General features: G+C 41.9%; 2 protein-coding genes across 2 annotated transcripts; both read left to right on the plus strand.

Moving 5' to 3' along the window:
• The first annotated feature begins 4 nt into the window (after positions 1–4).
• On the plus strand, positions 5–2,920 carry LOC103710085 (V-type proton ATPase subunit c1). Its single transcript, XM_008795697.4, has 3 exons — positions 5–325; positions 440–725; positions 2,512–2,920. Exons 1-3 carry the CDS (start codon positions 250–252, stop codon positions 2,642–2,644), a joined length of 495 nt encoding a protein of 164 aa, XP_008793919.1. The 5' UTR covers positions 5–249; the 3' UTR covers positions 2,645–2,920.
• A 6,874-nt stretch (positions 2,921–9,794) lies between these two features.
• Positions 9,795–10,841, plus strand: LOC120104618. Its single transcript, XM_039116063.1, has one exon. It carries the CDS (start codon positions 9,795–9,797, stop codon positions 10,839–10,841), a length of 1,047 nt encoding a protein of 348 aa, XP_038971991.1.
• Positions 10,842–11,944: the final 1,103 nt, after the last annotated feature.

Here is an 11,944-nt window from a genome sequence, read left to right on the forward strand (position 1 = left end):
TATTCATTAGGGGATCATGCATGCCATGACATCCCTACCATGCCAGTCCTGGTAAATTACGTAAATTAAATGAATCTAGGGTCTTTATCATAAAAACAACCAGCATCTGATCTGAGCAAAACTCGTCGATCGCCATTTGCCCATAAGCCACTCGTCTCCTCCTCTCCATCCACGAAGTCTTCTCCTCTCGATCAGAAGAAATAGAAATTAGGGTTTCCAAGATCTAGGGTTTCTCCAGTCTCTCCAAACATGTCGAACTTCAGCGGCGACGAGACCGCCCCCTTCTTTGGATTCCTCGGAGCTGCCGCGGCGCTCGTTTTCTCCTGTAATGCCTCGATCCCTGCCCCTTTTCCAGGGTTGATCGAATTCTATGGCCTCTTCGATACCTTTTTGCTTTTTTTGCTTTCTTGGAATTTTGATGGACTTTTTTCGTTTGAAGGCATGGGGGCAGCGTACGGGACGGCGAAGAGTGGGGTCGGGGTGGCGTCGATGGGCGTGATGCGCCCGGAGCTCGTGATGAAGTCGATCGTGCCTGTGGTCATGGCCGGAGTCCTCGGGATCTACGGATTGATCATCGCTGTGATCATAAGCACCGGGATTAACCCCAAGGCCAAGTCTTACTACCTCTTCGATGGATATGCGCATCTCTCGTCGGGGCTCGCTTGTGGCCTTGCTGGCCTTTCCGCAGGCATGGCGATCGGGATTGTCGGTGATGCAGGTGTCAGGTAATTCCTTTTTTTTCCTAAGTCCGATTCGCTCTTGTTCTCTAGATAGATGGTCTGCAATTTTAGATTCTGGCTTTGTTTTGATCTCTTAGTTTCATCTGTTTTAGTTTATATTTTTCTATGTGAATGAATGTTTAATTATTCTTTTGCAAGCCAATTGATGGATTATGTCTCTGGCTTAATTGGTCCTTGGCATTAATTTAGCCAAGACTGTATTTTCGTTCATTTTTTTTGTGAAATGAGGGATGATTGGATTGGCACAGTTTCTTGTGATTGTATTATTGTTATCACTTATCACCATAAATGGTTAAAAAGTATTTGAATTTTTATAGGACAGACCTTGAAAATGCCTTAGCATGATTAAAAATTTATACGATGTGATCCTCCCGAAGTTGGGTTAATGGGTCTGTTATCTATTATCGGGTGAGGTATTTTTGTGAGGTTTTTGCATATGCTGGAAAGGTGCATGTAATTGGAACCAATACAATTTGAATTCTTATAGATTGTATAACTTTAGTTTAATTTACTATTCCATTTTTGAACTTAGTTGTGGTTATCTCTTCTTCTGTTTGAGAGATGCTTTGACAGGACATCTTCTGAAAGTATTAGAAGCACCAACATTTTTATCGAACTAATATCTCATTCTGAAAGTGTTACAGGATATGGATATACAACTTTTTTATTTTTATATTTTTCAAAAGAGAACCCATAATCCATCCGTGTTGCCTATATGTGCAATCATGTTTGCTTGTATGTTTAGTTTCCTTTCAAATTGTTTTGATGGAATAGGTTTGGATTTTTGATTACTTGTTGAAACCTAAACAAACCTCACTGGCTTGACATTTGTGTCATCTTGTTACATTTCATTTGCTTATCTTTTTGCCCATAATGGTTAGTTATTGTACTAGTGTTCTGTTCAATTGTGCAAGTTTTCTTTCATGGTATAGTTATGACTCCATCACTGGGACCTTGAACTGAATTGGCTACTATAATGATATATCAGTAGAGAAACCTTATTATGTATCATGATTTAGACCTCGTTTTTATTGCCTGATGGAGGTTGACCTAAATGCTGAGGTAGGATACTTTTAGTTGTATGGTGGGTGGATTATAGGTTGTTCAGTAGCTGTACTGATATTTTTGATCATGTTGATAACAATAGTTAGTTTCACTGAGGCCCATCACTTATTCATTTAATCAACCATTCTAACATATACGACAATTCTTTTCCTTTCATATATTATTGATGTGGCGAAGGCTGATGTCATTGATATACATGTTTGCACCTAGCCAAATGAGTCACTGTCTTGATTTCTCAATCATCCTGTATGGCTGACAATGTTACCATGGTCGATGAAGAGGAAGATAGACTTGACACTCCCATGCCCTCCTAAATGGGTAATGAATTACTTGGCGCCAGAGGTGGGAAATTTTCAGGGGTGTTTTTACATATTTTTTACCTGCCTATATCTTTTTTCTTGTGATTTGAATGTTAGCTACATTTGGCTTCTGAAAGTGAGGGAAATAAAACAGTGGTAGACTGTATCTTCAGTCATATTATTCTTTATTTTTCATAAACAGCAGGCTTAGGCAACTATAGCTTCAATTGATATGTATCAAAAGATTCGATCTGTATATTAGACCAAATCAAATATTTATGGCCAAATTTGCACGCAATCATTTATGTGATGTAGACCGCATACAATACAAATACGTTGCTAATTTATATGTTGATCATAATGATTTGCACCATATTTAATAATTGTGGGTTTATATTTCATTCCAGGGCCAATGCGCAGCAGCCAAAGCTATTTGTTGGGATGATTCTCATTCTCATTTTTGCAGAAGCTCTTGCGCTCTATGGTCTCATTGTCGGTATCATCCTTTCATCTCGGGCTGGTCAATCCCGTGCAGAATAAGAACACGAGCAGCTGACCATGTGTTCTCTGTTCTTCCTATATTCATATAGGATATGAGCTAAGCTTTCTAATTGTTTTGTTATCATACTGTAATTCATTTAAGGACTTTGTTATGAATGAGGGCCTCGTTGTTTGACTTGTCTGTTATCAGTCCTTTCTGTAATGTGACATTTTCATCTTCTTGTGATGCAAGCTAATGACATTTTGCTGCACATATACATGTGACTCCGCTTTCATGGAAACTGGAAAGCACATGGGTCTAGATTGCTTCTCTTATCAGAAACTTTCAGCTAAATCAAATTGGTGAATAGACACAGACTGTCCTTGCTTGTTCCATTTCGATTTCAGGTCGTAGTCTGAGATTTGATGGCTGCCAATTGTCTCTAATTAATTACTGATCAAAAAGTCCAGTGGAAGGTCGTTGGGCCCTGAACAATGAGAGCACTCAGGATTTTCTCTGATTGCCATGACAGAATGGCAGGATAAATTCTCAATTTGATTCCATCTGGTTGAAGTTCTTGCATGCTCAAGAGTTATCTGAAATTTGTAAGTATTCATGGACTTGTAGCGCCAGGGATGATATTGGAGTGGGTGTATAAGTGGAACTGTAAAAAATCTGTGGAGCGAGAATTACTGTTCATGGTTAAGTATTCTTCATTGTCAGAGTTATGCCAGTGCAATCATGATTTATTGACATATAAAATTAAATCTAATTGTAACATTGCCCTAAGCATTGTCGCATAAATATGGAACTTGGAAAACAGCTTTGTCTGACTCAAGGTGAGAAATAGGATTACCTGGCAGATTTGCTTCTCTATGTCAATAAGCTGTGTTAATACAATTGATGTCTATTTGCTGCGGATTTTACTGGTTCCCATGGAATGGAGGGAAAAGATACATTGGTTTTATTTGCTTAAGCATTGCTGTATGGTTTGTTGGTCGTGGACTATCTGAGATATTCCGGCATGCTTGGATGTCTGATTGAAACGTTCTTTGAATGCATAAACTCTCCAGATGACAAAAGTTGAGAAATAGAAATAGGAGAGATGAGATGACAAAAGTTGAGAATTAGAAATGAGAGAGATGAGATTGTTCCGACTGTCTTCCGAGCACACCATCTTAAGATTGATTTACAGAGACCCCATTCAGACATTTTTTATTTGTGGTTTCTCAAGTTAGAAAAATCCTTCACCCCTAACACTTTCAGAGAGCCAACCATATAAAGAATATTTCTTGGATAATTTCTTTAGGCATCCAGACAGGCTCGTTAGGAATGAATCAACTTATTGGAATGGGAACCATCGACGGTACCGTACCATTTCGATGAAAAACCAGTATCGCATCATCATTGAGATGCCGAATAGAGCGGGTATATACCCGCATTTGCTGCGTTTTGTTTTTATTAATTCTGTCTCGATACACACCAACTGTATGGGCACCATATTGATCTGGAATTTCGTACAGATGTTTACAAATGTTGCAAGGGCATGGAATGACATGGTGCGGTTTACTTTCTCGCATTGTTGCGTATGATGGTTGAGAGACTGGTACGAGAGTTATTAAACTAATGCATACGAGCCATATGATAATTAATCTAGGCTCGTCTGAACTCATGCTAATTTGTACTTCAACTGTGTCGAATAATTACTAGCTCTTTCTCACAGGCCAGCACCAAGCTCTTTTGCCATGTCCATATTTTAATCTTTGATATTTTTTTGAATCTCATCATAGTGTCAAGAATGCATGACATTTCTTTCAGTGCTATAAAAGTGGTTGAGGTATGTTTTCCATTGTCATGACCATTTGCATCTAGCAAATCATCTCTTTTTGCATGGCAAAGGGCAAAGAGTATGAATATGGTCAGACACGCACGCACGCACGCACGCACAAAATTGAACCATCTAAATTCTGAAGACAACTTTTTCATACATCTTAAATTTATGATTCAAACCATCTGTATCAAAACAAGGAATATATCTTGTTAAACCGCCGGATTTGGAGTCCATCTTTATCTAAAACTTAGAAGTCGTCAAATCTCGTCAGTTAAGATAGCATTCCGATATCTACGCCCATGCGTTAAAATACGCGCCCCGGAGCGCCGTCTGAAATGAGGGAACCACTTTTCACTTCTCTAGCGTTTGGACACAGCGGGTCGAGTCGCCATTCCGTCCCATGGATTCCACCGCCGGTTTCTGGCACAAATCCTGCGGCACCTCAGATGCTTGAAGAGTCGTGTATTGATGAATAGTGTCCATACTTTATGTTTCTGCACGCCTCTCGTTTCTCACTCAATCGTACAGACGAGTGAGTGTTCCTATGAAAAATGGAGGGTGTCTATCAGTCTAAGATTACTTAACAACTTGTTCTACATTCACTGCCTTATGGGACCAAAAGACATACCAATCAAATTAAGTCCTCTTGTGGGTCCTGCCATCTACTTTGCTAAACGGGACGCCACGTAGGCGGTCCAATTGTGGGTCTCTTTTCATCGCTCCCGGAAAGAAGGGCGGGATCCCCCCAGGGCAAAACGGCCACAAACAAAAAGACACCCTGTCACCAGCCCATGGTCCCCGCCCCTAATGAATGGCACCTCCCGTATTTTCGCCCAAATGCAGGGGCAGTTCCCCCTCCTCTTTCCGTGCCCGGCCTCCGAACGGGTGGTAGTTCTAAATACACCCCCCCCTATTGCTCAGGACACCCCCCAAAAATTAAAAAAAAATTAAATACTCTCTACACCCCCCCCATTTGCTAAGGACACCGCTAAAAAATTAAAAATTCTTAAATTACCCCCACCCTCCCCACCCCCGCCTCTGCCTCCTCCTCCTCCCCCCTCCTCATCCTCCTCCTCCCCCTCCCCCTCTTCCCGCCCACCTCTGCCTCCCCCTCATCCCTCTCCCCTCCTCCTCCGCCCCGCCTCTGCCTCCTCCTCCTCCCCCCTCCTCATCCTCCTCCCCCCTCCCCCTCTTCCCGCCCACCTCTGCCTCCCCCTCATCCCTCTCCCCTCCTCCTCCGCCCCGCCTCTGCCTCCTCCTCCTCCTCCCTCCTCCCTCCTCCTACTCCTCCACCCCTCTACCTCCGCCCCCCATCCCCATCCCCTCTTACTCTGCATCCCCCTCCGCCTTCTCCCCCTTCTTTGCCTCCTCCTCCACCCCCTTCTCCTCCACCTCCCCCTCCTCCTCCTCCTCCTCCACCTCCCCCTCCTCCAACTACCCCTCCCCCCTCCGCCGCCTCCTCCCCACCCTCCTACCCCTCCTCCCCTCCCCTCCGCCGAACAGAAGGATTCTGTTCGGTTGAGGGTTGCCGAACAGAAGCCTTCTGTTCGGCACTGGATCGCCGAACAGAAGCCTTCTGTTCGGCACCGTTCAGCCGAACAGAAGCATTTTGTTCGGCGATCCAGTGCCGAACGGAGCACGAAACGGAGGAGGAGGAAGGGGGGGTGTACTGAGAAAATTTCAAGGGCAATATGGTAATTACACTAAAGATTAGTTTGGGTATTTTTTTTTTAATTTTTGGGGGGTGTCCTGAGCAATAGGGGGGGTGTATTTAGAACTACCCGTGGTTCTATATACACCCTCAGGACACCCCCAAAAATTAAAAAAAAATTAAATACTCTCTACACCCCCCCATTTGCTAAGGACACCCCTAAAAAATTAAAAATTCCTAAATTACCCCCCACCCTCCCCACCCCCTCACCTAAATTGCTCTCTACACCCCCCAAACCCCCCCCCCACCCCGCTCTTCCCCTCCAAAACACCTCGCCAACGCCCAAAACCCCCCGTTCCCCCTTCTCCCTCTCGTCGCCGGCTGTAATAACCCCAAATTTCTTTTTTATATAAAAAAGGGATAGAATAGTCCTTTAAAATTGATATAAGGGGTAAAATTGGAAGGAATCAAAAGATAATGGCATAATTGCAGATATATCGAAGTGGCGAGGGCAAAATGGGAATTTAATAATATTAAACAAAGGATGAATAGTGCTTTGATGTGATTTAAAGAGGGGTTTTACTGTGGCGTTGGAATGAAACCGGGAGAGAGAAGGAAGGGGGGAAATCTCAGGCGGTGGAAACACAGAGAGAAAAGAAAGAAGAAAAAAGAAGAAGAAGAAGAAGAAAGAGGGAGGGAATTCGAGGTGCAAGGAAGCTCCGGTTGCGCTGCCAGCTGAAGGAAAAAGTGTAGATCTCCTTTCCTTCTACGCAAGGACTCAAGTTTCACAAGAAGAAAAAGGTAAATATCCGTCCCTATCTAGTCTTTTGATGACATTAGGCTATACAAAGGGTGGATATAGTCTAGAGGGGTCGGATAAGGGTTGTAGAGGTGGTTAAAAGAGGAAGAATCGGATTTTAACAAATTTTTCCGGCACTACGGAAAAACTGTGTCGAAGTCCCAACTTCGGCGAATTATTTAGGGGGTCAAACGGACTCCGATGATGATGCATGTTATCTCTTTGGAATCCTCTATGAGTGTAGAATGTTAGGTAAAAAATTTCATCAAATTTGGAGTCCTAGAAGTGGATCAAAACCGGGATGAAGTAACCCACTGTCAGTTCGGGTTACTGTTCATCCGGGTGGAAAAATAAGGGATTTCATGCCATAATAGGGTATTAAGCCTAGATTAGGCTAAGGGAGACCTTGTACTCGTGCAAGGGAGTCCCTAATACACATAAATGATGAGTTAATTAATAGAAAAAGAAAAAAAGAGAAAGAAAAGAAAAGATTTAGGAAACGGAGGAGTTGAATCAATTAAAGTTCCCTATATTATAATTGGCACGTAGATTATGACCTTGATACAAGACTAAATGTATGGTAAATGCATGTCACAGTTGGGCAAGAAGCTAGGGAACGAGAGGAAGAAGTTCCCCACTGCCTGCTGTAGAATTCTAGAGGCGTATCGAGGCCGTGCCGGATTGGCAGGTGAGTGGGAGTCATGTACTTTGCACCATGAGCATCCTTAATTCATTTTCATGAATGTCGCCAAGTGTGAATTGATTCCACTTGAGCATAGTGATTGATATTGTAGTAGATTCCTCTATAATCTTGATTCTCCATGCTTGATTATTCTGTACATGCATTTGAGAGAACATTGAGAGAAATTACGAGGGGTTGATGAGTAATCAAATTGATTCCGAATTGTGAAATGATTTCTTTTGTAAATTGATTTCATTTCCTCTATTTTAAAGACTTGTGAGTCGTAGCTTGATTATACTCCTTTATGAGTAATGAAATTGGATCTGAATTGTGAAATAACTTCTTTTGTAAATTGATTTCATTTCCTCTATTTCAAAGACTTGTAGAGCCCTTCTCATGGTATATTGAGTTGCATTGTACTCCCGTGATTCCTCACTCCCAACCCTGATGTTAATTTATGATTGGGTCATGATCGAGTGAGTGGTAATCTTGATTATACTCCTTTTTAGTAGAGTATTGGGAGGGTGCATTATGGCATTTATGTATGGCTTGACAGTATCTGCAGGACACCTATAGTCGATGGGGTTGAACATCGGCCTTTGTGCACATAGTAGCCTTCTGGGTGGGCGGAGCCCAGTCCCTTCCTAGGGGGGACACGGCCCTAGGCGTAGGATTGGCCAGTCCTACGACTTATATTCTGCTTGCCGCCGGGCATAGTAAGACCCCGCGAGGTGCAGTATGGCTTTCCGCGGATGTAGAATTCCCGCGAGGTGCCGTTTAGTATGTAGATGTGAGATGGATTTCTGTTCTGGATACTGGCTTGCACTTATATTATTGGTATGGTGTCTTATTCTGCATATGCATGTGACAGTAGGAAGTTGTTGCTGGTTCGCCTGGGGCGTAAAACCCACCTCCCAATAGCTGTCTTGTTGATGATTCAGCATATTGACACCTGATTTGTATGTTCCAGCATTATGATCTGTTGAGCATATTCATGAGTAGTATATATGTTTACTCGATTATTCCATATATGCTTCAGATAAGTTGATTGTGATTGTGGTGATATTGATGATTTACTCCATATTCTTTATGTTGAGTTCATGTTCATCTTGTTATTGATCTTGAGATTTCACCTCGAGCCATGATTATATCTTGTCTCATGTGCATAGTACTCTCTACTCCACTCACTGAGTATTTATATACTCACTCCCCAGTTTGGTGTTTTTGATTGCAGGGCAGGTATTGTATAGAGAGGAGCAGGATTAGTGGTTGCCTGCTAGCTGTGCCGCTCCATAGTATAGTATAGTATAATGTAGATAGAGGTTTATACCTTTTGGTGTATTATAAACCTTCTATTGTATATAGTGCATAGTTACAGTCATAGATCCTGTTGTGGATATGGGTTTGACCATGGATAGAATGGGAACCAGATTTTTATACAGTTGAGTTATATGCCTGTGATGATGTATTGATATATATTGTCCAGGTTCGTTATGTGACAGGTTATGTGATTGCTGCTCTGACAGGTAGCGTTGTTGTATGTAATGAGATAATCCTGACAGGTCACCATAGGAAAGATGATCATTTTGTGCATGCATCATGCCAAAATTTTCAGAATTTATTGATGATTAATAGGTAGTAGGGTTCTACGTGGTGGCTGGTGGCCTTATGCCTACCCGCACCCTAGGACCGTCGCGGCGGCCCGCCGGGAACGGGGCGGGGGTCGTGACAAAGCTTGGTATCAGAGCAAAGGTTAAAAAGAGTCCTGTCAGAGCAATAGGGTGAGTCAGGATTAAGTATAGGATTATACTATGGAGCATAGGATTTTTCTATATGTTATTTTATGAGTCAGATACAATTCTGTAAAATATATTTGGGGATGAGACTTAAGAGTTCTTTTTGGCTCTACTTGAGACAAAATTGTATATCATTCAGTTTACAATCAAGATTTATATTTTGACAGAAAGTCAATTAATAAATTCGGAGGATATTGATCAGAGTTGTGTAGCGAAAGTATAGTGGATCGAATCAATTTAAATTGGTCAAAAATATTGACTGTGATGGGAGACTAGATTTTTCAATAATGAAGATTTGTGTTAATAAGAGAAGGTGAATATTGTAGATTCTCAGATTTATTATGATATGACTATGTGATCTCTTTGATGGTTTTTGCTATTTTACTATGTTAAGAGATAATTTATGTAAACTCATCATAAATTCTTGACTGCTAGGTAGCCATAAGCAACATGGAGGATGAAAGAGAAATAAGGGCACCTTCTCCGGACCCTGATAGCCAATCAATTTCACAAACTACTCCACACTCCATAGCAACCCAGGCAGATTTAGCAGGAGTGTACCAGTTAATAGCACAACTGCTTGAGCAACAGCAGCAGATGCAGTTAGCTGCCCAATCTGTACAGCCGATAGAATCCTATTACGAGAGGTTCCGTAGGCTGAATCCACCGATGTTTAATGGTGGGTCCGATCCCATGATAGCTGAGGCCTGGATCCGGGAACTGGAGAAGATGTATGAGTTACTTCAATTTCCCGAGGAGGTAAAAGTCAAACTAGCTACCTCCATGCTAAGGGGGAGTGCTGACTCTTGGTGGACTGCTATGGAGACAGCATATGAGGTCAACGGAACGGCCTGGGGAGATTTTAAGAGAATATTTTATGCTAAGTACTTTTCGGACTCGGTTAGGCAAATGAAGCAGAATGAGTTTTTATCGCTGACTCAGTCCGAGCATATGACTGTTTCGGATTACGTCAATAGGTTCGATGAGCTGGGTCGATTCTGCCCCCAGTTCATGGAGGATGATATGAGTAGAGCCAACCGGTTCGAACAAGGGCTTAGACATGAGATCAGGTCCCGGACATCCTCACAGTTAATTACCAGCTATATAGATATTTTGGACAGAGCCTTGAGAGTAGAGGCTGAATTGAAAAGATCTGATAGAGAAAGGGCTGACCTGATGAGATCCAGATCAGATAGAAGTCAGAGTGGCAGGCCATGGGATTTCAGGGGCACTCCAATTCAAGAGAAGCCCAGGGTCCGCAATTATTCTAGCAGATCTCATAGTGGAATCATCAATATCACTATAGCAGATCCCAGAGCCCGCACTTACTCTAGCAGATCCCATAGTGGGCCCTATATGAGGAGAGCGAGGGCATGTTATAGTTGTGGGCGGACTGGACACCTGGCACGTGATTGCCCATACAAGAGGAGGAATGAGCTCAGACCTCCTGTACCTGGTGACCAGAGGCCAAGAGGTAATGCTCGAGTTTTACACTGACCTACCAAGATGCTAGTGCCAATGACCGGGTGGTAACAGGTATATTACTAGTCAGCTTGATTGATCCCTCTATTTTGTTCGGTTCTGGCACTATGCATTCCTTTATTTCAGTTAGTTTATCTAGATAACTACACTGCATACTTGAGGAACTAGAAGAATCACTGTGTGTTCCTACACCCCTATAGAAAACAGTAATTGTTGACATTAGTGCAAAAATTGCATAATTCAAATAGGGGTAGGAGAGTTAGTGACAAATCTTATATAACTTGACATGCAAGATTTTGACATCATTTTGGGAATAACTTGGAGGTCTCAGTACCACACTCATATTGACTGCTACAGTAAAAGAGTGATATTCTAGATACCTGAAGAACCAGGGTTCTTCTTTCAAAGCGATGCACCCGTGTAATGTAATTCATCATAACATTAGTTTCTGCCCTGAAAGCTAGGAAGGCATTAGAAAAGGAGTATAAGACTTATTTAGTCTGTGTAATGAATACCTGAAAGGAGACCAAATTAGAGGATATTCCAGTAATGAATGAACACCTTGATGTTTTTTTTTTTTTTTTCAGAAGATCTTCCTGGTTTGCCACCAGAGAGAGAGATTGAATTTGCAATTGATTTGATTCCCAATACCATACCAATCTTCAAAAAACCCCCTATAGAATGGCTTCAACTGAAATAAAAGAATTAAAGGAAAAGTTGCAAGAATCGCTTGATAAAGGCTTCATTCAACTTAGTGTGTCATCTTAGAGAACTCTAGTATTGTTTGTAAAGAAGGAAGATGGAAGATTGAGGTTATGTATCGGTTATCAAGGATTGGACAAGGTAACAATAAAGAACAAATATCTTCAGCCCCGGATTGATGAATCTTGTATGATGTATACTGATCATAAGAGTTTAAAATACCTTCTTAACTATAAGGAACTCAATATGAGACAGGGAAGATGATTGGAATTGATAAAAAATTATGCCTTGTCTATACACTACTCTCCGGAAAAGGCTAATGTTGAGGTAGATACACCGAGTTGAAAAACTTCTGGTAGTATTACTGCTCTACTCACATCCGAGAAAAGCTAATGTTGTGGTAGATGCACTGATCA

Source organism: Phoenix dactylifera, unplaced genomic scaffold, assembly GCF_009389715.1.
Source record: "Phoenix dactylifera cultivar Barhee BC4 unplaced genomic scaffold, palm_55x_up_171113_PBpolish2nd_filt_p 000046F, whole genome shotgun sequence".
NCBI classification, from domain to species: domain Eukaryota; kingdom Viridiplantae; phylum Streptophyta; class Magnoliopsida; order Arecales; family Arecaceae; genus Phoenix; species Phoenix dactylifera.

Coding starts and splice junctions, on each gene's coding strand:
- LOC120104618 (XM_039116063.1), top strand. CDS start 9,795: ATGGAGGATGAAAGAGAAATAAGGGCACCTTCTCCGGACCCTGATAGC.
- LOC103710085 (XM_008795697.4), top strand. CDS start 250: ATGTCGAACTTCAGCGGCGACGAGACCGCCCCCTTCTTTGGATTCCTC. Junction 326..439: donor CGCGGCGCTCGTTTTCTCCT/GTAATGCCTCGA, acceptor TTTCGTTTGAAG/GCATGGGGGCAGCGTACGGG. Junction 726..2,511: donor GTCGGTGATGCAGGTGTCAG/GTAATTCCTTTT, acceptor ATTTCATTCCAG/GGCCAATGCGCAGCAGCCAA.